This window comes from Anoplopoma fimbria, chromosome 18, assembly GCF_027596085.1.
Source record: "Anoplopoma fimbria isolate UVic2021 breed Golden Eagle Sablefish chromosome 18, Afim_UVic_2022, whole genome shotgun sequence".
NCBI classification, from domain to species: Eukaryota; Metazoa; Chordata; class Actinopteri; order Perciformes; family Anoplopomatidae; genus Anoplopoma; species Anoplopoma fimbria.
Genome location: NC_072466.1, coordinates 5,426,599 through 5,450,056, shown reverse-complemented (window position 1 = coordinate 5,450,056; position 23,458 = coordinate 5,426,599). Strand labels below are relative to the sequence as shown.

General features: G+C 41.3%; 1 protein-coding gene across 1 annotated transcript in view; it reads left to right on the top strand.

The window, feature by feature from the left end:
* The window catches only part of LOC129106749 (MAM domain-containing glycosylphosphatidylinositol anchor protein 2-like), a 163,741-nt gene that overhangs the window by 44,381 nt on the left and 95,902 nt on the right, over window positions 1–23,458 (top strand). Inside the window, exons 2-3 of the mRNA XM_054617963.1 lie at window positions 11,056–11,195; window positions 19,704–19,878. Coding sequence (XP_054473938.1) covers window positions 11,056–11,195; window positions 19,704–19,878 — 315 coding nt within the window. The remainder of the gene's footprint in view (window positions 1–11,055; window positions 11,196–19,703; window positions 19,879–23,458) is intronic.

Here is a 23,458-nt window from a genome sequence, read left to right as displayed (position 1 = left end):
CACACACACACACACACACACACACACACACACACACACACACACACACACACACACACACACGGACATATGCCCCCTGGAGGTGTTATGGATAGCTGCATTTTGCAAAAGCCAGCCAGCAGGCAGCACCGTCAGCCAGCCAGCGCTGTGGGCTTTGATAGGACAATCAGTTCACTTTGGAGCCGCCGCAGCCAATCACCAGACAGTTTCTTGGCGGGAAGCGCCCAATCTTCAGAGGGTTGCCAGACACTCTATCCTCAGCGAGCTCTTGCTGACTTGCCGCTAGCCAACCATAAAGAAAGCCGGTGCCTTGCATCAGCCAATCGTGTGAGTGTTGGCCAGAGTTAGGCCTATCGACGGAGAACGGCTGCATGTGTGCAGCCAATCTGGGCTTTATCGTTCCCTACAGATGTCCGATTAGTGTTGTTTAGGGAAATCAAACTGCCACAACAGGCCCACTATGCCAATGTGGCAGCACGAATGGGCAGACCGGTAGAATGGGACAGGAAAAAACCCACAAGGGCTTACTTTACCGTAACACTGTGATACTCTGTGGGTGTTTTGTAGAGGGCTGTAGCATTGTTGGTGGGTATAAAGTATATTTTCACACCTCGGCTTGATGACCCTCCTTAGCAGTACCGTGAGCTAGCAGGCACTGCTTAGCTGTGGAGGTCTTTCTTTAATGAGGTTCTAAATTTACCAGCATGTACTCGTAAAAGCCTGTAGGTTTATTCCTCATAAAACTGCACCGGCGAGGACGTGTTCAATGATCTCTGGTCACGGTCAGTTTAATGGGCTTATAACACATGCCCGAGCCTTAAACTGACATACGCATTAGATCAGATAAGAGCACAGAGGCTTTAGGACTACTCAAGGTTTCTGTTTCCACTGGAGGACGCAGTCAGCATTTTCATGTTGCAGCGTTCATCACTTGCAGAAGCGAGAAGTGCTAACAGCTCCTGACATCTCTGCTCGTTCCAGAGGTAAATAAGCAATTTCCAATTAAGCAGACTTTACCTTCCTTCTTCTTCCCTGCTTTTACGACTCACTTTAAGGGAAACTTGGCAGGTATTTTCCCTTTAACTCTTTTTAGCTGCACATATTTCTTTCTTGCACAGTGTTTGTTTGTATTATCTTCCATGTACAAAGCTCTGAAAATAAGATGCTAGTTGAAAACCTGAGAATGTTTTACATTTTACTTATAGAAAGATATTGAAATAGTCTAGGTACTACTCCATAATATCATGGTGGAAAAGCATAAAGATAATACACAACATTTTCACAGGAGACACATTTTCCTTCTTTTTTTTGGCAGTGCGGCAGGTTGAACGGAATTACATTCTATAAAACCATTATTATTTATGTCTAGTCTTGGCAGCATTGTGTTTCAAAACACTTTTGTGCTTCCTCGCAGTGCTGAGAAGTCCTACAGTATGCATTGACAGCAAACTGTATCTGATAAAGACTATACATAAATGATAAGGAAGTGAATGACGGGTGGCTTCAGGCTTCCCATAGACACAATAAAATCAATTAATTTTCTGTCATAATAGATGCATTATTTAGTATTCAGTATGTTAGAGAAAAGGGTGAACTGTCAAAACTTCCAAATTGCTTGTTTTGTCTAAGTAACACAAACTATTTAATATCTCAGAAGATCAAGAAAAACACCAAAATATTCAAACTTAGAAGCTGGAAACAGCAAATGTTTGGCATTTTTGCCTGATTAACAAAATTGTTGCTGATTAGATTCCTGTTATTTGACAAGTACTACTGCTGGCGTCCAAAAATCTTAAAAGGTTACCAGCTCATAATCCTGGCGCAGCATTTGCAGGAACCCAGGAACAGTGAAACCAAGATGGTGGAATTAAATACATTACCTTGTATGTTTGCATTTGCCGAGGTGCAGTAAGCCTTCGGTGTTAATTCCATGTATGCCTGTTTGGTTTGGTTGGTTTGATGCCTACATTGTGTGAAAGCAGCAGCTGTGTGTTTCTGCCAGTCTACCCTCCCTGCATGGCAACTGCTGTATCGCTTCAGCACCACGGACAGAGACAGCACCATCACCATCACCGCTCTGCTGCTCCGCCAGACGCCAGACTGCATCCCATATTTCTGTGCCGTTCCCTTCAAAATGTCTGGTCTGTTGCAGAACCAAGTGATACATCAGATTGAAACCGGGGCCTCGTTTGTGTCATTTCCCCTCAAGATGGTTTGCATGACATAAAGCTCGCGTGAACATAATAGATGCAGCTGTATGCAGTCAAGCTCCATAACCCCCCCCCCGCCCCGCTGTACAGAGGCGTAATGTGGGAGCAGAGATGAATCTGTCCTTCTAAATCTCTCCAACTTCAGCCTCCACAGTCATCTCTCTTTCCTCTCTCTCCGTCTCAGCAGGGCTTTGGCAGGTTCACACTGGCCTACTTTTAGAATAACAAGGTGTGTGTGTGTGTGTGTGTGTGTGTGTGTGTGTGTGTGTGTGTGTGTGTGTGTGTGTGTGTGTGTGTGTGTGTGTGTGTGTGTGTGTGTGTGTGTCGACTTGTGTGCACATGAGTATGTGTTTGTATGATTGTCTGTGCATGTCTGTTTCCTATAAATAGCACCCCTGAGCTGTGCATTGGGGTTGTTTTTTTTTTTGTGCTTTTTCGGTGTGTCCCGTGTCCGTCGAGCGATGGGACAAACGAACCGGTCCGCTGTGTTAATAATAAAGCTAGCCTCAGTTTGTCCCTTTGTGCCCATAAAAAGGACCTCCTGATGTCTCCATTGATTGTAATAACGACCGTCCTGTTTTGTGCTGTGCTGGACAGACATGTTGTGTTTTTCTGCGATGCTGCAGTCTCATATGAACGTGTGTGTGTGTGTGTGTGTGTGTGTGTGTGTGTGTGTGTGTGTCTCTTTTTCAGCCCACCACAGTACACCCCGGCGTGATAGATGATCTGTGCTGATAGTGCGAAGCCGGATGTACACAGGCTTCTCATTTACAATAACAGTGTAGGCCGAGGAGTGCATGCGAGTGCATTACAGTGTGTAATCAATACGCTCTGACAACCCCTGATGTAATAATATGCATGTGCTGCTGGCACACCATTTCTAGCTCCTCCACACATGGATGACCCCATGGATGAGTTGCTTCTCAATTATACAGTAGGAAGGGCTGGGTGTAGTGTGAGCTTACGACACCCAAAGTGTGAGGCACGGGAAGAAAAGCATTAAAAATAATTTATTGCGCGACAACTTTGGCAATGGAACATGTTTACGATTTTTTCAAGGTTACAATCCATTGAATTCACACTGATATAAATAATGCCAGTGCTCCTCATCACCTGAGAAGACACAGCCAAATTGTGTTTTTAATTATAATATGAATAACATTCTGATTTATTATTGGGGGGTCTGCTCTGCTGGGGTACAAAAGGTGGAAGAAAATTCTCTAATGCTATCCTATACTTTATGATAAGGCTGCACTGATCTGATGTTTTTCAGTCCCGATACAGATCCCGATTCTTGGGCTTTGGGTATCAGCCAATACCGGGTATCGATCCAATGCCAGGGTTTAAGTAATAAGCTGTATGCCTCACTGTGTGTAAGGCACTGGGATCATTATTTTATGAGTCAGGCTTTACTTAAACATTGTTTTCTTAACTTTGCAAAACAGAATGTAACAAATAAAAACATAGTTATTAATGTTTGAACTGTTAATTAATTAAAATAATGGTATCAGATCACAGATTGGCCACTGATACCTGATCCAGTTATTTGAGTTGGTATCAGACTGATATCTGATATCAGTATTGGTAATGATGCATCTCTACTATATGGTCTCTATTGATTTACTTATAGGATTGACGTAACCTAATGCTACATTTTGGTAGAGTGGTGCACTATGCTACTTTCCTAAAGCTGCACTAATCAATAACTTTACTTAAGCGATGGATCAAATTACTTTGTGTAATGTAAAAGGAGTCACCCGTAATGACAGACTTCAGCTCTACGGAAAGTTTTAGACTCTTACTGCTCATTATTTTGCTTTTATGATCTGCTTCTTAACTGTTTAGGTCGAGTCCCTTCATTCATATCAACCTTTTTTTCCCAGCAGCATCAAATTTCATTCAGAAAAATCAGAACCCCAATGTATGCTGTGTTGTCTTCAGATAAATATGTCAACCAGCTGGTGAACATTGAGCATTTAGCTCCCAAAAAGCCAGACATATCACCTTAGGAGTTGGTGGAGACCAAAACAGAGCTTAAAGGAGAGTTAACTAATATCTAGATCCTAATATTACAATGTTGTTTTTAAAACGTGTTCCACTGCCTCCAGGTGGCCAAAAAAAATAATATTGCTGATTTAAAGATATATGAACAACATTGAAGTGCATTAAAGCAATAATGTGTAACTGTTGGATAAAAAAAAAATAACACAATATTTTTCTTACAAATAAAAAGTTCAATTCATCAGCAATACAACATATTTTTGCTCACTTTAATAAACTCAACAGTTTTTTTTTTGCTAAAGCCATACTTGGTCTGGTATGACCAGTAGCTCATAGCAGCTAACGTTTGCAAACCTTAGATATTGCTGTGTAACTGACATGACTCATGACTCCTCTGCACTCAGGCTACTGTTAACATTATGTGTCCACATGCAAAGTCTAAATAGAAAAAGAGAAAAAAATCTAAGTGAGTCAGAGCTCGGCATCTAAACTGTCTGCCAGCTGTTATGTATGTTATAACTCTTTGATTAAGCAGTGATGTGTATGAAAGTGTTGTGTCTTGTTTTAACTATGATTGGCCTGTTTGGACAGAAGTCTGTTTGGATGTCAAACATCTTAAATGCGTGTTCATTATCGTTCATCAAATGAAGAGCTTGTTGCACTTATTGTATTCGTATCAGTTCGTTGCACTTATTGTATTCGTATTCGTTTACTGCACTTATCCTATTCGTAGTAGTTTGTAGCACTTATTGTATTCGTATTAGTCTGTTGCAATTATTGTTTTCGTAGTAATTTGCCTCTGCACTATACTTTTGCTCTGGTTTATGCTTTAAGATGCTTGTTTAAGAAAGGAGATGCACTTATGACTTCTGGTGACTAGTAGTTCTCTTGAATACCTATGTTGAATACACTTCCTGTAAGTCGCTTTGGATAAAAGCGTCTGCTAAATGACTGTAATGTAATGTAATGTAATGTATGTGAAAGTGCCCAGTTAGACCAACATTTTTTTCAAAACTAATAATCTTTTGCAATATCTATGTGATATGACTGTGTTGTCCTTAATCGAGCAGCTCAATAAAGCTCAACTTATTTTAGTGTTATCTCTCAGCGTTTTTATGTTGGCATTTTGCAGCTTTATCGTACAGATGAAATTACATGTTCTCCCCCACAGTCCCTTTACAACCAACCAGAAGTTTATTTTCACTGGTGCAGAATCGATAATGAGTTTGGTGTGATAACAAAAACAATCATTTTAAATTCTTTAGCGGTATGCATATATTATTTGTTTTTCTCCTCCTGTTTCTCACTATCTGGCTCTCCCGTTCTGAGAAGGTGATTACGGAGCCAGAAAACTTGCAGGAAATGGTTAGTGGTCCTGAGGGGTTGGTCTGAGGACATTAAGCCCACGGCGACAACGAGCCCCAGCTGTTGGCGTATTTTTTTTTTCACATTCATTTGTTTGTCAAATTTAGAGTCTCTACTAATGCCAAGAACCCGCTCTGCCGCTCAGCCACTCCAGAACCGTGGCGACAAGGCTGCTTTTAGCCAAATCCAATTTAATCTCCATTGGCTGTAGTGGATAAAGCTGTCTCAATTTCCCCCAACTGAGGCAGAGGAAGGCCAGTCACTCCAGTGGGAGCTGCACAGTCAACCCACACAATGCCCACACAAACACACATATATATATGCAGCCTGAAGATGAAGAGAGAGCACAAAAGTGACAATCTAAAAAATGCATAATTATATGTGCAGAGAGAGTCTCTTGTCCTCCTCCCCTCTCCTACCTTTTCTCTCCCCGTTGTGTGTTTCTGCAGAAGGAGGGGATGATGTCACTGTTATGGAAATGAGATAATGAAATGAAAAAGAGAGGCACATCTGAGACTCCAGCTCCTAGCCTGCAGCTTTTCTGCTTGCTTTTTTCCCATAAAAAGTGTATGTGTGTGTGTGTGTATGTGTGTGCCTGCAGATGGTTGGGTGGAAGGGGGAAGTGCAGTGGTGGGGGGGTGACACTACAGCCTGGGATGCACATTTATGCAAATTTTCAATCTTAACCCACAGGTTCCGTGACAACATTTACTCGACATTTGCTCGACATTTGCAACAACGCCGTTTAATCACAAGTGCTTGTTGAGCAAATAAACAAGTGATTTCAGAATAACTCTGCATTCGTTTGCAGCGAGGATCCACTCAATACTTAACATTTTTTTTTCCTGCACTGTTTTGCACTTCTCACATCAGTGTTAGTTGCAGATGTGCTTCGTTTGTCGATGCCAATTCCCCAACCGGCAGAAAAAAAAGAAGATCTGACAAAAAGTGTCTAATTAACATCCAAATGTGCCATCAGCAGAATCTCACTCCCAAGTTAGCTTTGCTTCTCAACACACATGACCACTCACTCATTTAACTTATTGTAGTGTAAGAAAAGGTGCTTTAGAAAAGTTTATTATTGATTAATTAAACAGAAGTTTTAGAGGACTGCTTCGGGTTCATTAACTTTGCACTCCTACTTTTAAGTGCATTAAGTTGATAAAACTTCTGTTCTTTTGCTTAAGCGCCCAAGGATGGAAATCGGCACATTTTACATTTTACTGATTAAATGTTGAAGCGCCAACAAACGTAGCACAGAATAATAATGCCAGCAAGCAATCAAGGATGTAAACGCTGCACAATTTCACATGAACGTAAACTTAACTTTTGTTTGTTTTCAAGGAAGCTTCACACAGCACCCTTTTAGTATAAATGCAGAATGTTCAGTTGTAGCGAAGCAGTTTGAGTATTTCTTCTTTCATGTATGTAAAAGATAATACCCTTCCACCACTGAGGATATATTAGAAATCCAGTCTAGAGCATCATATGTAATTTATGCGAAGTAAAAAATATGCTGCACAGGAAAAAAAGGCCACGTAAATACAATGGATACGAGGACTTTTCACTTGTTAATGGGTAGAATATCTGCCAATGTAACAAGGGATAATTGGCTTGGTATGATTTCTTTAAATTAGATGTAATATGTAGGCTTTTGAATAAAAAAACAGATGCTGGGTAAACTCATTTTTTAGCCATATTTCACTGGTATTAGGACGTGTTATGTGTCATAATAAGCCTTTCATTTTCAAAAGCAGTATTTTTTCACATAACATGTTTTTCAAAAAGGGTTGTCTAAAAACAAGTCCCAACATTTCACTGAGATGTTGCTAAATAGGCTATTGTGTTTAATTTTGTTGTGTTATAAGATATTTTGACGAACAATTAGACAAATGATCTTTTTAGAAATTTTACCAAGAACACCGCACAAATGCAGCTAATCTATAAATGACTGTGCTGTACTTTCTTATTGACCCACAAACAGACATCGCAGCGTTACATCTGTTACACCATAACATTCTCAATGTACAAGACAGAATCCTAATCCCCATAATCACCTTGTATGGGATGTAGTTAAGGTATTATGGGATATGACCGCTGTGTCCGTCCTGCTCTGGTTCACTCAAAGCTCTTCCTATCACCTGTCTCCTCTACCAGGACATCTTTTATCTCAAACCTGTCAGCGCGTTGACATCTCACTTTGTTCAACCCCCAAAATCCCAGCGCATTAAAGTCTCATTACCCATTGTTGGATGTCTTTTTCTGAATAACACTATGAGTAGTTACCGCCCGCATCAAGTGTCTCTCATGAAAACTAAACAAACAGAAAATGATGCAGTAATGACAGTGATTGTGGCTCACGCTTTGGGCCAAAGTGAGCCGAGGTCTTAGCTCGACTAGGATACGTGCGCGACTCCGAGAACATTACGGTGCTCATTATGTATGCTTAAAGAGAGCGTTATTTGCTTTTGTCGCTGTGAGCTTAGCACTGCCTGCATATAGAGCAAGTGTGTGTTTATGTGTATGTGTATGTGTATGTGTGGCCTTGGCAGTAGCTGCTGCAGCAGTTGAGGTCATTAATTACGGGTGTTTCCCTACTTTCCTCCGGGGCTGATGGTATGCTGCGGAGATACTGGCTCATTGTAGTAAATGGCATTAGTACTTTGTTCGGCGAGCACCCTGGGGCCTTGTTTCCGAGCTCTTTTTTTTTTTGTTTCAAGTGGCAGCCTTGTGTGAAGCTCCCTTACACTGAGCCTATTTCTCCAGCCCTTATCCCCCCCCTATGGAGTTCACCACCAGTGTATTCATCTCTGGATGGAGAGAGGAAGACATAAGAGCCAAGAAGAGGTCCAACACGGCTTTTACGAGTAGCCAGTTAGCATTCGTATCAGCGTTCATCAATCTGCGTAGCGTGGAGACGAGGCAGCCACGAGGCAATAAGCCGAATGAGACAAACACGTTGGTCGGTACCGGGGAGGGAGCGGTGGTTAGCACGTGGCTAACTATATACACTCTGGCTGAGACTCCCAATGCAGCGGCAGGGAGGAGTGTCGCCACGCTCATTAGCATCGCTGCCCGGATAGAGGTAGAAACTAGAGGCTGCTGCCGGGGCTGAGTCTGCAGAGAGAGGCCCACACAGGAAGCTGCTCCTCCAACATGAAAGGAGCACTGCAGTCAGAAACTCCTTATGATTTCAGCTTGAATTTTTTTTTGTTTATTCTTTCCTCACCAATTTGTAGTCCTCCTCCTAATCATATCCCGTATCCGCTCTCCAAATCGTCTCTTCCCAGAACCTCTTCACTAATCATGTAAGTTGAAGAGGAATAAATGCTTAACAGATGCTGGTATTGTCAGGGGTCGGGTACATGAGACTGCGCTTCCACAGCTCACTGGAAGGGGGGGTTTACCTAAAATGACTCGTTTCTCCCGCTCGTGCCCCACTGCATGTTGGGTTGTGGACGGAGTGCAATGTCCTTACAGTCTCACAAGGGTCAGCTAATAGGGAGAGAAACTCCAGTGCAGTAACTACAGCTGTTAATATAATATACCTGCTTTAACATACTCGTATTTGTTTACTTTTGACCATATTTTATTGTAAACTTTCATATTTCTGTTTTTAAATGATGTTTTTAGTATTGCCGTGTGTTTTGTTAGCTCCTGTACGCACCAATTAATCACCTAGCCAAATTCCTTGTCTGTGTAACGTACTTGGCAATAAACAGCTCCTGATTCTGATTCTGATTCTGTTGGTTGAGAGTGTTTCTGGCCTCATCTCTTTACTCTAGTATGTTTGTGCAGCTGAATAGTGAGTCTGATTGGTCCATATCACAGATTCTGGCATTTTGATATCTCTAATTGCATTACGTAAGGAAATGACGTGCTCAAATGAATGTTCTTAAAGAAGAGTTGGGTTCCAAAATATAAATATAGACGCCTACTCTACATATGGTCGAATGACATTTGAAAATATAGTATTGATATGTTGAAATGTACATGTTGTGAGTCATCTTAAGACATTTAAGTATAAAATGATAAAGTTTTTGAGTCTTGGCTGATTTATTTGAGATAATTTTCTTCTTTTTTAACATGTACATGTGTAATGTTTTGTAATGAAACCCTTCTGGCAGGTAATTAGACCGAGTTGTAAATTCTTCCTGATGTCTCCCCATAGCGAGGATGTGGGGAGGATGAGGAGAGGGAATGAGAGAAATGACTTGTTTTTGCAGCCTACCATCAATCGTTCACAGTTGGTCATCAACTTGACACTGCATTTGAATTATTGCTGATTACACACAGGGGGTAATTTGGTTAAGATGCAAAGTGAGTGTCACTTTGAATCAGAGTGGAGGGATACTGATTGGTTACTGCTTTTGTCACAACTACTGGATCTATTTCCAAGGTGCATCAGAAAGGGTCTGCAAGCACTGTAGAGGGTCACAAGGTCAAATATTGACACAAAATGATTGGTCAATCAAATATAATGAAAATCAGAAAAGATTGGTGGAGCGGGTCGTCTTCTTAGCGGCAGATCAGAGGTTTATGGGAATTGGTGAATGTTGACATGTGTGCATCGCTTTTATGTGGTCATAAGACTAGAAAGACGCTATATATCCATTCACAATTTTGCCAAATTCAGGATGCATAGTAATGGAGTGTACTTATATAAGTTTGTAGTGCCAACTAGTAGTATGATTTTGCAGTTCTTGTTATGCAACAAGGTTAAGTATACATAGATAAATACAAAAAAATGTTTCATCTTTGTTAGTTCAAATTAAAATAAGAAACAACTCATAAGTATGGCTCTTAATAAACACATTCATTTTTTAGTTGTCAGTTCTTATAAAATGTTTTTTCTTTACGTTTTTTTAATGCCAGTGTAAAACGTGCATTAGTCAGAAAAGTAGTGTGAAAAAGAAAAACGATCTCATAACAGTAACTTGTGTTGTGTGGAAAGTACAGCGATCTGAAGACTTTAAACTTGAAGTCTAGAACTTAGTGCAACTGATCACAGGTGGCAGATAAAGGACTTGCTCAATATTAAAGAAGAGAAATAAAACCTGCTTTACACCATTTTTAAAAACAGTGTGTGACAACACACTCCACAGCGCTAGTGCTATCGGTGCACGTCTGTGAAAGTGCTACTCTCACAACTTACTTCAAATAAAAACAAAGCAGGCAGTGAATCATTTTCCCAAAGTAGCTTCCCTCAACTTTGTCTTTGAGGTACGAGCAATATTTGAAAAGCTAAACCAAAGTGAATGCTATGAAAGTAAAGAAAAAAGTCAATTTTTGTTTTCTATTTTTTCTTGTACAAATATCCCTGGTTTGTCGTGTGCCGTACAAATGTGGCCACAACACTTTGGAGTTTTTTCTTTCCAGCGACAGCCTCTTAATCAATACACAATCTGTTGATGCTAAACCACTTATTCCTTTAGAGATGATCAGAATGCTAACACGCTTTGTGCTTTTCCCTCCGCAGCACCTCCGACCGTACGCATCATCCACTCAGGGCATGCCTGTAACGTGGAGGAGGAGAGGCACACGGAGAGAGTCTACACCATCAGAGAGAGAGAGACCCTGGAGCTCACCTGTCTGGTGACGGGGCATCCGAGACCACAGGTGAGGAGATAACTTAACTATACAGCAACACAAGGGAGTCATCGGCCTGTTTCTCCTTTCCTCACTCACCTTCATCAGCTTTCTTTTAATTCCGTATTAGAGCCGTTGAGTGGCACACCAAGTGCCTCTGCACTGAAAACAAGCTGAAGAGTTCAATCCTTTAATTATTGATGGTTTAGGGTGTATTGTGCACCTGCGTGTTGATCATGAAAGCTTCCAAGTCTAATTAGAATGCAGAAGCAAAACAGTGGAAACATCTGCCAAAACACAAAGCTAACAAGTGAAAGCGGGCCACAGTGGAAAGACGCTGGGTCATGTGAATGCACATGGGTCCTCGACATCTGAGAGGGAGTTTTTTTCTTTTCTTCTCAAGTTCTTTTATTTACTGTCGAGATCCAAACTAATTAAAAAAAACCTTCCACCTTTTTCAGAAGAAAATAGGCTGTTGATTTGCTCACGTTGAGCCTTCTTCTTAACCCCGTTTCTCATTCAAATCCGTGAAAAATATGTTCAGAAAGTGAGACAAAAGCAGAAAGAAGATTTCGTCTACTTGCTTGGACAAAATACCAACTAACGCAGGTATAAATGTCAGCTCTGCCACAAATGACTTGACCATCACATTTTGTTCTCACATTAATCCGGGCAGAATTTGCACACACTAACCTTTCGAACATTTATCGAATGTTGCTTCCAAAAAAAAAAATGTAGCCGGAATCCAGCACTATCTCTACACCGAACTGAGCTAATTTACATTAATTAATATAACTCCCCTTTTGATTGATGGACGGGGCCTTTTTGTTTGTACACTTCCCATCTGGATGCCAAAAGCAGAAGAACATATTGATTTTCATATTCCAATTGAAAAGGTGAGGCCTCTTGAATTAGCGAGACGTTCAGGCACACCGTTCATCTCCCCTAGCAGTCGGAGGGGGGGACAACTTCGCACTCATCATCTCTGTATCTCCCTCTTAATTAGAATTTCTGAAAAACAGAGCAGAGCAAAGGGAGTGGAGGGGTGAGGAGAGAGTGGGAGATCAAAAGCCCTGCACGGCTGTGGCAGGAGAGGCAGGATCTCCTTTGAAACGGAGTCATTATAAGACTCTCGCAGTTCCCCTGGCACAGCGGGTCTCGGCTGCGTCTCCCCGGACTATGGGATGTGTCAGCTTCCCCCCTTCTAGTAGTGGCATCGAACTGCTCATTCCAAGTGGTTTCTGGGAAGCCGGCGAGGGGGTTATCTGAGGTGGCAGTGGACCCACGGCCGGTTTTGTGATGCTGGTTGAAGAACACGAGGGTTTGCGACCTCATCGGAAACACACTCGCAAGTTATTAACGGCTCGTCTTTTCATTCCAGTTAAATATTAATTCTCAGACCATGTTCTGAGTCTTTCTTTGCCCCAAAGCTCTGCATTTAATTGAGTTGAGTTTCTTCATCTTTCGAGAGCATATGTGGGGGGAAAAAAGTAATCAGTGCTCTTTGCAAAGGTTAGAGTCGAGTGCACTTTTACTGTGTCCTGTCTTGATTAATGACATCGACACATGTTTGGTTTCGCCTTTGGCAGGGACTTTTGTGTGTGTGTCTCTCTATTTAAAGTCCCAAGCATGCACAAACTGGGCCTTGAGCATAGGCATTACCTAGGCCTTGAGCAAAATGTTAGCACCATGTGTTTGTTTGTTTGTTAACTTCTTCAAAGCAGGACTTGTATCGTACTGAAAGGCTTTTTGTTTCTAGTTTTAAAAGATCTCTTATGTCACAGATCATTCCTGTCAGCTAAGATGTTACTGTAACTTTTATTCCTCTGGGAAAGGAGACCTGATGTCCTCCGTCTTTTGTTTTTTTACATTTACATGAATGTTACTATGGCAGTGAATATGAATTAGCTCATATCTACATTTAAACTTAGTATTAGCTGACTGATGTTAGTTCAACTCAGTGTAGACATGTGCAGTGTGAGTAGTTAAACTGTAAAACTCTTCAAATTTGCCCTCATTACTCGTACATGTGTAATTGTAATGACAAAACACCAGCTCACATGGTCTGCTGTTTACACCGGACAGGAGAGCTGTAGCCGTGGCGATCCATCTCTTTGCTCATTGTCGTCACTGCCAAGATGGCGCCCACTTTGAGCTTCACAGCGGCTCATCAGGGACCTGTAGTTGACGTCACGGAGACTACATCCATATTTTATACAGTCTATGACACACAGAGCTGCCAACTGCTATATTTGAAGTTACCAGTTCAAAGTAGTTTACAAGCTTTTTATAACCAAATGTAACTGAGAAAATGTTGTGTTTTGTTTACTGTACTTTACTAGTACCTGGCCACTAAAATGGGCTGAGCAAAATGGATAGTGGCTATGATCTGGGTTAGAACAGAAAAAGTCACGCATGATGAACAGTAAAAGATTCTGGGCCCTGTAAGCCCCGCCCCCCCTGGAGACGCCTGAGATTAATGGGAAAGTAGTTTCACTCGTCTGTGAAATCATTCTCAATTTTGTTTTCTTAAACAATTTCCATATCAACAATAACTTCAACCACTCTCTCCATCTGCGCCACAATATCACAAGGGGGGCCAAGTCACACCGCTCCATCACTCTAAATGGATTCAATTAGTTCTGCATTAGCAAATCACAAAATTGCTTTCTCCATCATTACTGTCCAGATCTCCGTCTCTTTCCCTGACTTTGAGATACTACAGGCTCCCGTGATGGTACATAGACGGAGGGGGCTGTTGTGCCAAGTACAACATCAGCACCACAAAGGACCAACCACAGAGTAAATGGGGCCATACTTGGCAATTTCGCCACCGTTTAATTCTTCGCGTGTCTATCAATATGCACACTTCTTAAATTACATAGACGCCCCCTCAGGCCTCACCGCTGATGGAGTCTCTGGATCGCGTCCAACCAGGCAGCAGCTTCCTCACAGCGGGCCTCTCTGTCAGCCCCGTGCACATCTGCCCACTCACCTCGGAGGAAAAAGAAAAAAACAGAGGCTTTCTAATAATAAAATCATACAGCATCCAACCGCACACACAATGACACACACACACACACACACGAATGCTCGCTCAACACTTGTCTGCCTTTCCCATTTAATTGTCAAATAAATATATGTTCCTGTCAGTCACCAGCACACCGTATAATATGTGCTTTTTTTCCCCCCTGCTGTGCCTCGTGGGTTTGGCATTTCAAGGTGTTACTAAGGGCTGTGCAGGAAGACTGGGACTGCTGGCATCTGGCAGGCTCAGGGGGCGATGAAGTTAAATTGTCATAGATGTCTGGTGCAGAGGTCACTGGAAGGATTTGTGGAACTTGGCTCTCCGAGGAGAAGAATAAGACAGAAATTCTGAGTATGGCCAGTGCTTTTACTGCTCACACTCGGCTTTTCATGCCTGCGTTAAACACTAGCAAGTCCATGTTCTGGCTCTGTGGCTTCCTTCTATGTATTTCTTAAGTACATCTATAAGTAGAGCAACATAGAATTCATTGATAACAATATTGATAATCAGTTAACTACAACAGGACTACAAAGTATCTGCAGCCATGCTAGCTGCTGTGAGCTAAATGCTAAAGCCAACGTGCTAACATGCTCACAGTTGCAATGCTAACATGTGGATGTTGAGCAGGTCACTTGTGATGAGCATTTTTCACTTTTTTGGGACATATTTAAGATTAAAGGATTCATTGATTAGGTGTAAAATGTATGGACACAATCAAATATATAGACATGCTTAAAAAAATCAATTAGATGGCGGCTACTCTCCAAATTCCATATCAATAAAACACTAACTGTCTGTTTCTCTACCATCTCCCTCCATCTAGTGCTGAAACAATTAAGCGATTGATCAATTGGTCGATGAACATGAAGTTAATCGACCACAGTTTTGCTATCCGAGTCACTCACTAAGCAGAATTGCTAAGCATCAACTGAATACAGCTTCACAAATGTGAAGATTTGCCGTTTCACTCTGTTTTAACATCAATAGAAATTCAATCAATGCAATTTGAAGAAGTCACCCAAGGTTTCTGGAAACCTAATGATTCAATTAATGAATCATCAATACTGAAAATAAGTATCACATTCAGCCCTGCCTACATTGAATGTAAATATAAAGATAATCTCTTTTATGTCTTTATCACCATCAAACTCCCTTTATCTCTGTACCAGAACATCACGTACATACCATACAGCTTTATCCGTTCATACTTTCATGGTCACTGTCCTCCAGCTTCTTTCATTGTCTTTGATCCCGTGAACCGACATCAAAGAGTCCCATGATGATGAAGCCATCTGCCCCCTCGCCCCCTCCTGCCTTGGCCTCCATCCATTATGTCCACACTACTTTGTTTGAGTACCAGGCTCCCTCCAATAGCCAGCAACACCACATTGCAAACACCTTTTTTTTTTTTTTTTTTTTTCAATTATTGGCTGTCCAGATTCAACTCACAGCGCCACGGGTCAGCGAGTACAAATAAGCTGACCTCGGGGCCCTGGGACATTTCGTTTTACACAGACCAATTGGAGTATGTGATCTGTTTTGGATGCTCCCATGACAGTGAGCCTACAGTGCTGGTGTCTTTAGCAGATGGTGCTTTTATGAACTTTATTTTTTTCCGATGCAAACTGCAGCATCGGAGGGGGCATCGTATCAGAGCTTCCCCTTGAACTACACCCTGTCCAATGCACCCGCAGTCATTTATACTCAGTTGTCTTTAAAGAGATTTTTACTACAGCACTCAAACATACTATAAGTAGTTCAACACAAAGGGAAATAATGCTGATTTCACCTTCATGCTTCTCAGCATGTGTTTCCTTTTCAATATTCAGATTTCTGTTGTTTTTCTTTATTTCAATATCAAAGACCATTGTGCTGTGTTTCTTATTGCCATCTATTTTTTGACGAAGGCCAGTATTTTGTCATTTAGACCTGTAGAGTCGCAATTTGTGATTTGGACGCCCCGTTGCGTCTACTGATCGGTTGATTGTCATGCTCAGCCACACTTGGCTGCACCACTGAGCGGCACAGTCCGCCATCAGCGCCGGAAAAAGAAAAGATGGCAAGCAATTAGAAACCAGTCTGTTGTTAGGGGAGAGGGAAACGTCACAGCAGGCATTATGGGAGATTCACCGAAGACGCGTGCTCCAGCATATGATCCCTGCATAACAACAGACACTGGGTGCATTTTAATTAGCTCTTGCCGTGACATCGCAGCATGTGTGGTCTCCAACACTGCTGGGGTTTTTTTCAGTTGGATACTGATCTATACGGGCTTCTACTTTCCAAGCAAATGTTGATCTTTCTATTGGGATGTCTGATTTAAGAGGGAATGGCGTTATTATCGCGTTGACACTGCTTTTCCCCTGTGGAACTAAGTGGTGTCACGTATTTTTATGCTTCTTTTCTTTTAATATGCAAAATATGCACAACTCCTTTTTTTTTTTTCTAAAGTATGCGAGGTGAACATGAAAACCAGACCCAATTTACATTTCATGGTAATAATATATGCACACGATTGCAAAGGACGGACAGGAATAATAAATGACTTCTATAAAACACTGGCTGTGGTGGTACATCTTGGGCAGTTTGACTTATTCCCCAGTGTATACTTAAGAGCACCTTATTAGTTTCAGCTGAGGATTGACAAAGGACAGGCACAAATAGTCACAAAAAAAAAAACCTCAGCCAGGCTGTCAGGGGACTCCGAGCAGCAATTATCATATTGCTCAAATCCACCCGCTCCTCTCAGATCAAGAGTATTTGCGTTGCACCGAGGAGAGTGAAGAGGGTCAAACTGTTCTCACCAGGCACACTTCAGGACTCCCCCTGTGAGCAGAGGTGCTCAGAAGAGTAAAGTCAAAGGAGCGGAGGAATGAAAATAGCTTCAGGGTGCAGGGGGAGTTAAAAGCTCACCAATAACGTGGTTCTGATGCCCTCCTGAAACAAACAGCAGCACTTTTCTTTCTTTTGAAAAATATGAAGAGTTGTTTGAATACCCTCTTCTTAGCGTCACTCCAACAATGCACTTATTGATACTGCGCTTTCCGTAAAACTCAAAGCTCCTTACACAAAAGGCAAAGGAAAATGACTGGGGGTATAAGCTGGGAGAATATTGAATTCTGCTGAGGTCGCCATAAACCAGCTAGCTTTGTATTTACACGAGGGGATCCGGAGCACCGGGGGAGAACGATACAGAATTCCAAAAACTTTGCTCCATCTAATTTATAATCATAACTTATTTAACTTTGAGGCTTGTTTTTGCTGAACTCATGATGTCCCTATCTGTTATAATAGGGCTCCACATTTCACAACAATGGGGCTTTAGCATCGATCAATTGCCGCACTGGGCTTTTTTCATGGAGTGCTTTTCTCTCAGTGTCTCTTGATGCATTTGAAAGAGGCCAAGTCAAGCTTTTTCAGTGAAGTGCATTCATTTACAGGCATTTATTTTTAATGACAATATATCCACTTAAAGGCTGTATAAAGGGATGGGACAGATACTCGGTCTGGCTACAGACTTTGTCTCTTTTTTCTTCCAGCGAGATGTCGATGAAAGTGAGAACTACAGCCGGCACACTTTCTTTGAGTTTCAGGGTAGCTAATTTATTTCTGCCACTCCGAACGGTAAACACCCCGAGCAAGACGGAGAATCTGAAACTCCTCTGATAAACTTTTGCTGCATGTGAATTCCTCTCCTTGTCATCCTCTAGCCCTGGGCACACACACACACACAATAAGAAAAAGCATTTGGAATATGGCACCATTATCAGGTTTGGGGCCACCAGCCCTTTCATTTCCTTTCTGCTGTCAGTCAGGAAAATGACCGAACTTCTGCTGCCGTGTCCTCGGGGCTGGAGTCGCCATGGTGAAAACACCCACAGCTTCAGCAGCACAGCGCCAATCTCCAGAGAGATTGGCGCTGTGCTCCCTATCTTCATCCCTCCATGTAGCGATATCCCTGTTCCATCTGATGCTATCTCTGCAAAATGGGATGTTATCAGGATCCAAAATGATGCTATCACCATACAGTGTGGAGATATGCCCCCCCGCGTAGACGGAGATATGTGAGGTTCTGCAGGCAAAGCCAGTCCATCCGCTGCTTCCTTAGGATGAGGGATTGAACAGAGCTTTATGCTCCGTGCTGCGTGGCCCCCAGGCCAGAGTTGTCACAGTACCTGTTCATGCTGCATGCGTTAATGAGGACAGGAGATGGAGATGATGGAGAGTCAATTACAACCTCATGTTGGAGAGTAACACTATTTCACCTTTCATTACACCTCAATGCCATGGGCTAACTGGGTCTCATCAGTCAGTGAAAGGTAGTCATGCTGAGAACGCCACGCTGGTGTCGCCTCGTGTGGAATGGAGGAAAAAAAGAGGTTAGAGGAAGATTTTCTGCTCTCATATCCTCTTTTGTACGACGACATTTCACAGCAGAACATTACAACGGCTTTAAAACTGGATGTTCTTCATCAGGCATCCGTGCATTTCAATAAAATACAGAATATTGTCGACAACACAAGACAATATAACATATGAGCATACAATAACTTCATTCTAATCTTCTGCAACTTCTCAGATAGTTTCCTCTTTTTACCTCACCTACAGAGACAAACAAACCATTTCTTGGAACAGACTCATATTAGACATGCCTTTATTTCCAATGTCCTTTGTTCCATAGCTCTGTTTCATTATGTTTCTATAACAAGCCTGTTTTCTGATCTGATTTCATATATGTTAGATACATATGAAACTAAAGTAAGCAGCCAACTAGCTTAGCTTAGTAAGAGCTAACTTATTAACAAATCAACCCATTTGATCTTGTTTGCTTAATCCTTAGACAAATAATTACTTTGAAAACACATTGTGGTTTTATGGAGGCCTATGCGGTGGACAATTTCTTTCTCCAGCGCAGTAACTATTCCTCCAGCTATGGTTATTGATGTTGTTTGGTGTTGATGCAAACTCACTTCCTCCATCCTTACCTGTTTACTTGATTGAGGGAGATGCTCTGAGTCTCTTTCAGAAATAAAAGCAGAGATTTAATTCACCAGTTGCTTCCAGTTTGCTGATTTTCCGTCCGTGTTTAACCACTGTCAATGATTCCAACACTTCCTTCAAAGACATTTCACATTAAAAGCCTGCTTCCATTGCATCCTCAAAGGGCATAATCATAACGAGGGTAGCATTTACAGCTATAGAAAGAAACTGATAATAAAAAATAAAACAATATTTCAGTTAAAAAGAAGTGAAACTCACTGCCCTGGAATACTGATGAAAGTAGTGATGTATATATATGATGCTGCATTTACTTTTACCATTACTTAATTACAATTAAAAAGTTTTAGCGCCTTTTTTTGTCCGTGCCAACGGTGGCCATGGCTAGAATTTGAATACTGTCTTTGTGCCATTTTGATTTAACCAGTTTATCTACTTTCTACCCGAAGCTGCGTCGGACCCCTTCCTCTAAATCAGACCTGAAGTCATTCCCTGGCCTTTGTTCTTCACAGATCCGATGGACCAAGACAGCAGGCAGCGTGTCGGACCGCTTCCAGGACTCCAGTGTGTTCAACGAGACGTTGCACATCGCAAAGATCCAGAGGACCCAGGGAGGTCGCTACTACTGTAAGGCTGAGAACGGCCTCGGATCCCCGGCCATCAAGTCCATCAGGGTGGATGTCTACTGTAAGTGCAATAATGTACATGACTGTAAAAAAATGTGTTTCTTCCTGGTTTACAAAGACATCCAAGTGAGGCACACTGAAAATGATAAGTCGATTATTGTGAGTCTTTATCTGTGTTATTGTGCGAATGACTGGCCGCTGTGTCGCTTTGTCTCCTTCCTAATACCCTACAAGGATTTATTCCAGACAAACATGACCCTGAAAAGGTGTCTATTCACAGTTCTGCAACAAAGTCACTTAGCAGCCTAGCAAAGCACAGTTAGCGTTTAAACCGTAACCAGTGTCTTTATGCTTTTATAAAACCAATCCAAAGTGCTAGGAAATGAATCATTCTGGGAAATGAACCATAAAGTGCTGATCAGTGTGAAACAACATGAAACTTTACAGCCCGATATAGCACCGTCTCACATTTCTGCTTTGAATGAAAATGTAGTTATTATTCGGCGGTAGAGCTCTGAAGAGACCCCTGCGCTCTCCTGAGAATGTTAATTAAGCCAAAACGCTTTTATTATCCTCACAAAGCCATCCACTGTAAGTGCAACCTCTCTATTTTTACAGCATCTGTTCGACAAACGGTGAAGGCTCATTAGCATTCATCAAAGGAAACTGTGATTTATTATTATTGTTTTTATTGACTGGGCGTTGATCGTCCTATTTCACCTCGTGACCTGTCGAGACATGGGAGCCGCTGCCCTTTCATGGCAGCCTGGACCCTCAGAAAACCTCCTACAAGTGGGAGTTTATATCCTGTGACTAAGGTATCAAGGGAAAGTCTCCACTCTTACTGTTTCAGCTTCAAAATAACTCTGCTAAGCTACATTTAAAATTTAGTGTTTGGTGCCTTTGAAAGATCTGTAAGCCGCCTCCTTAAAATTTCCTTTCTGCTTTAGTCTCCGCTCTCAGTAGCACTCCATCACTGGACTCTCTTTTCTTTTCTTTTTTATGCCACGCTGCAAAGTAAAAACATGCTTTATCTAATATAAATCTAATATAATCGATGACCTCTCTCTTAATTTGTTGCAAAATATCCAATTTTCCATTCACAGAGGAAAGAAAGCGGTAGTGGAGCAGAACATTTTGCACTAAATGAGATGCACTTGATCTCTTTCCAGTTCGTTACTCGTTTCTAGTAAAGCCTACTTTCATTTGAAAGCATCGCAGAGTGGCAACACTGGTCTCTCTGTCTGGTATGAGCCTCTCCTCTGCCCATGTTTTTCTTTCCTGTCTCTGTCTTTTGCTTTCCTCTCTCTGTATGTGTGTGAGCCACAGCCTTGTATCTGTTTATGTGGACTGACACGGGCAAAGGTTGTGGAATAGAAACCTGTTTAGAAAGCTTGTGGAAGGCCACAGTCGAGCAGCGGAGCAGAGGCTGAATGTATCTCTGTGGCTGACAGTCAGAGACCTCGTTCCCTCCGTGCACCATTTCACCTCGGCTGTATTAAAGAGCCCGAGGAGCAGCAGACGTGGAAATGAAGCCAGATAACACATCAGGGACAGACCCGAGGAGAAACGGAGAGCTTCATTTTGAGCTCAGAGGTTTCATACTATATATTTGAGGTGTCATAAATAAGATGAGAATTTATCAAAACATCAAACAGATGAAGAATTATTTAAATCAAAGAAATTAAGATAAAAAGGAGAAGTTGAAGAAATAGGAAATGCCATTAAAAAGCATTAACATATATACAAAAGAACACACAAATATTTGTGTAAAATAAATTTTGATAATCGTGCAGCTCCAGCAGCCATGATGTGTGGAGTATGTATAAGTAAAGATACATCATTATAAGCATTACAAAATAAAGTATATGGTGGTATATATGTGCAGTATATGTAATATACACACACTGATGCAATACTAGTAAATATATAGTAATAATGAAAACCAAGTAATAATAATTTAGCAAAACAACATCAAAATACAATATAGAAGGAATATAGTCTATTATAACATGTATGCTGATATAAGTACAATGCTTCAACAAAGGGGGAGTAAAGGAAACATGAAGGACAGAAAACTTCATACATTGAATAACATGAAGGTTATTAAGCATTCTTTACACAGTGGTTTTAAATTGCTACCCTGATAATGTCCTTGCATCTGGCCTTGTAGCACAGTATGTGTGTACTTCATTAGCTAGCATTTTGTGCTATGTTGCACATCCAGCAGAACACATCACTCCTCTTGAGCAATGTTATAGCTGTCCCCCGGGGCTGAATTTAATTGATGGGCCTGTGCAGTACATGCTATTTTTAGTGGTTTGCAGCTACGCTTTTTAATTAGTAGTGAAATTGGTGTTCTGGAGCTGGACCTCCCAACAACAACACCTTGAATTGATGTTTGCTGTCTCTTTCAGATGTATGCTGCACGTGCGTCTCTGTTCTTATCACTCTGTTTGTGTCTTAGAAATAACTCTGGCAGTTACAATGGACGGCAACATAACTGCAAAGGGAAAAATACTCTATATAACCAGACACAGAGCCTCGTGTTTTACAACAAGAGGCGTTGTAACCTGAATGATCTTTCTACAGTCGCTTCGTTGGTTTTCATTTATTTGCTTCTGCTTCTTGGAATCAAAGGTTTTGTTTTCAATTTTCAAGATACAATAGAGGTCTTATTTTTATTTTATTTTTTTTTAGATCAAAGTGTGCTGAACTCCCCATTCTACATGGGAAATATAATAACGGAAATATGTGGCTAAATCTAAACAGACAGACAAACGTAAAGCAAAAAGTTTTCTGTAGAGTTGAGAGTCGGTAATATACCTGACCTCTGCAGCCCAGAGGAGCTGATATTAGCTACACAGCCAGCTCAAAGCTAACGTATTTACAAAGCTCTGAAGTCCATCTAAGCACATTTGCTGACTGTTCAGCTGCGTTTGTCTGCATTAATCTCTGAGGGGAAAGTCCTTTGCAAAGTTAATAAATAACCTTTCCCCAACTCCTACACTGATCGATTCTTAAGCTTAAAATGCTCACTTTATTTTTCCTACAAGTCTTTTCAAAGTTTCCATTTAATTTCAGCTCCATTAATTTTGCAGGAGCATCTTATGTGTCATTGAGCGACTGATCGAGGAGGGCTCAAGAGTTCTGCAGGGCCAGCTTATGTCAGGCTCAGAGAGTCCATTGACAACGCCAGCACAATAAACCTAAAAGAGATTTGGAGAATGGAGGTGGCCAGGAGGAAATGTCACAGAAAAGACTGACCAAAAAAACTATAAAAAAAGAAGCTATTTACAGCATGCTGGTAATGAACTTACTTTGCTAATGTCTCATTCTTGCAATCACCAGTTTTAGAAATACATACTTTATCTTATTGATATATTCATTTGATTAATTTTGATTCTATGTTTTATATTGTTTGTTGGGGCTCTGTGGACCTGTAATTTAGTTAATGCTCAATTTATTCAAATTATTTACAAAAAAAAAAAAAAAAAAAAAAAAAAAGTAATTGGTTGCAAACCCTAATAGTTATCTGTTGAATAAATAACTCAACTTCCCACTGATAAACAATACAACCTCCAAGTCAATTATTTCTGGCCAAACAGCGGTTGTCAAATTAACTCAGAGAGAGTGAAGCA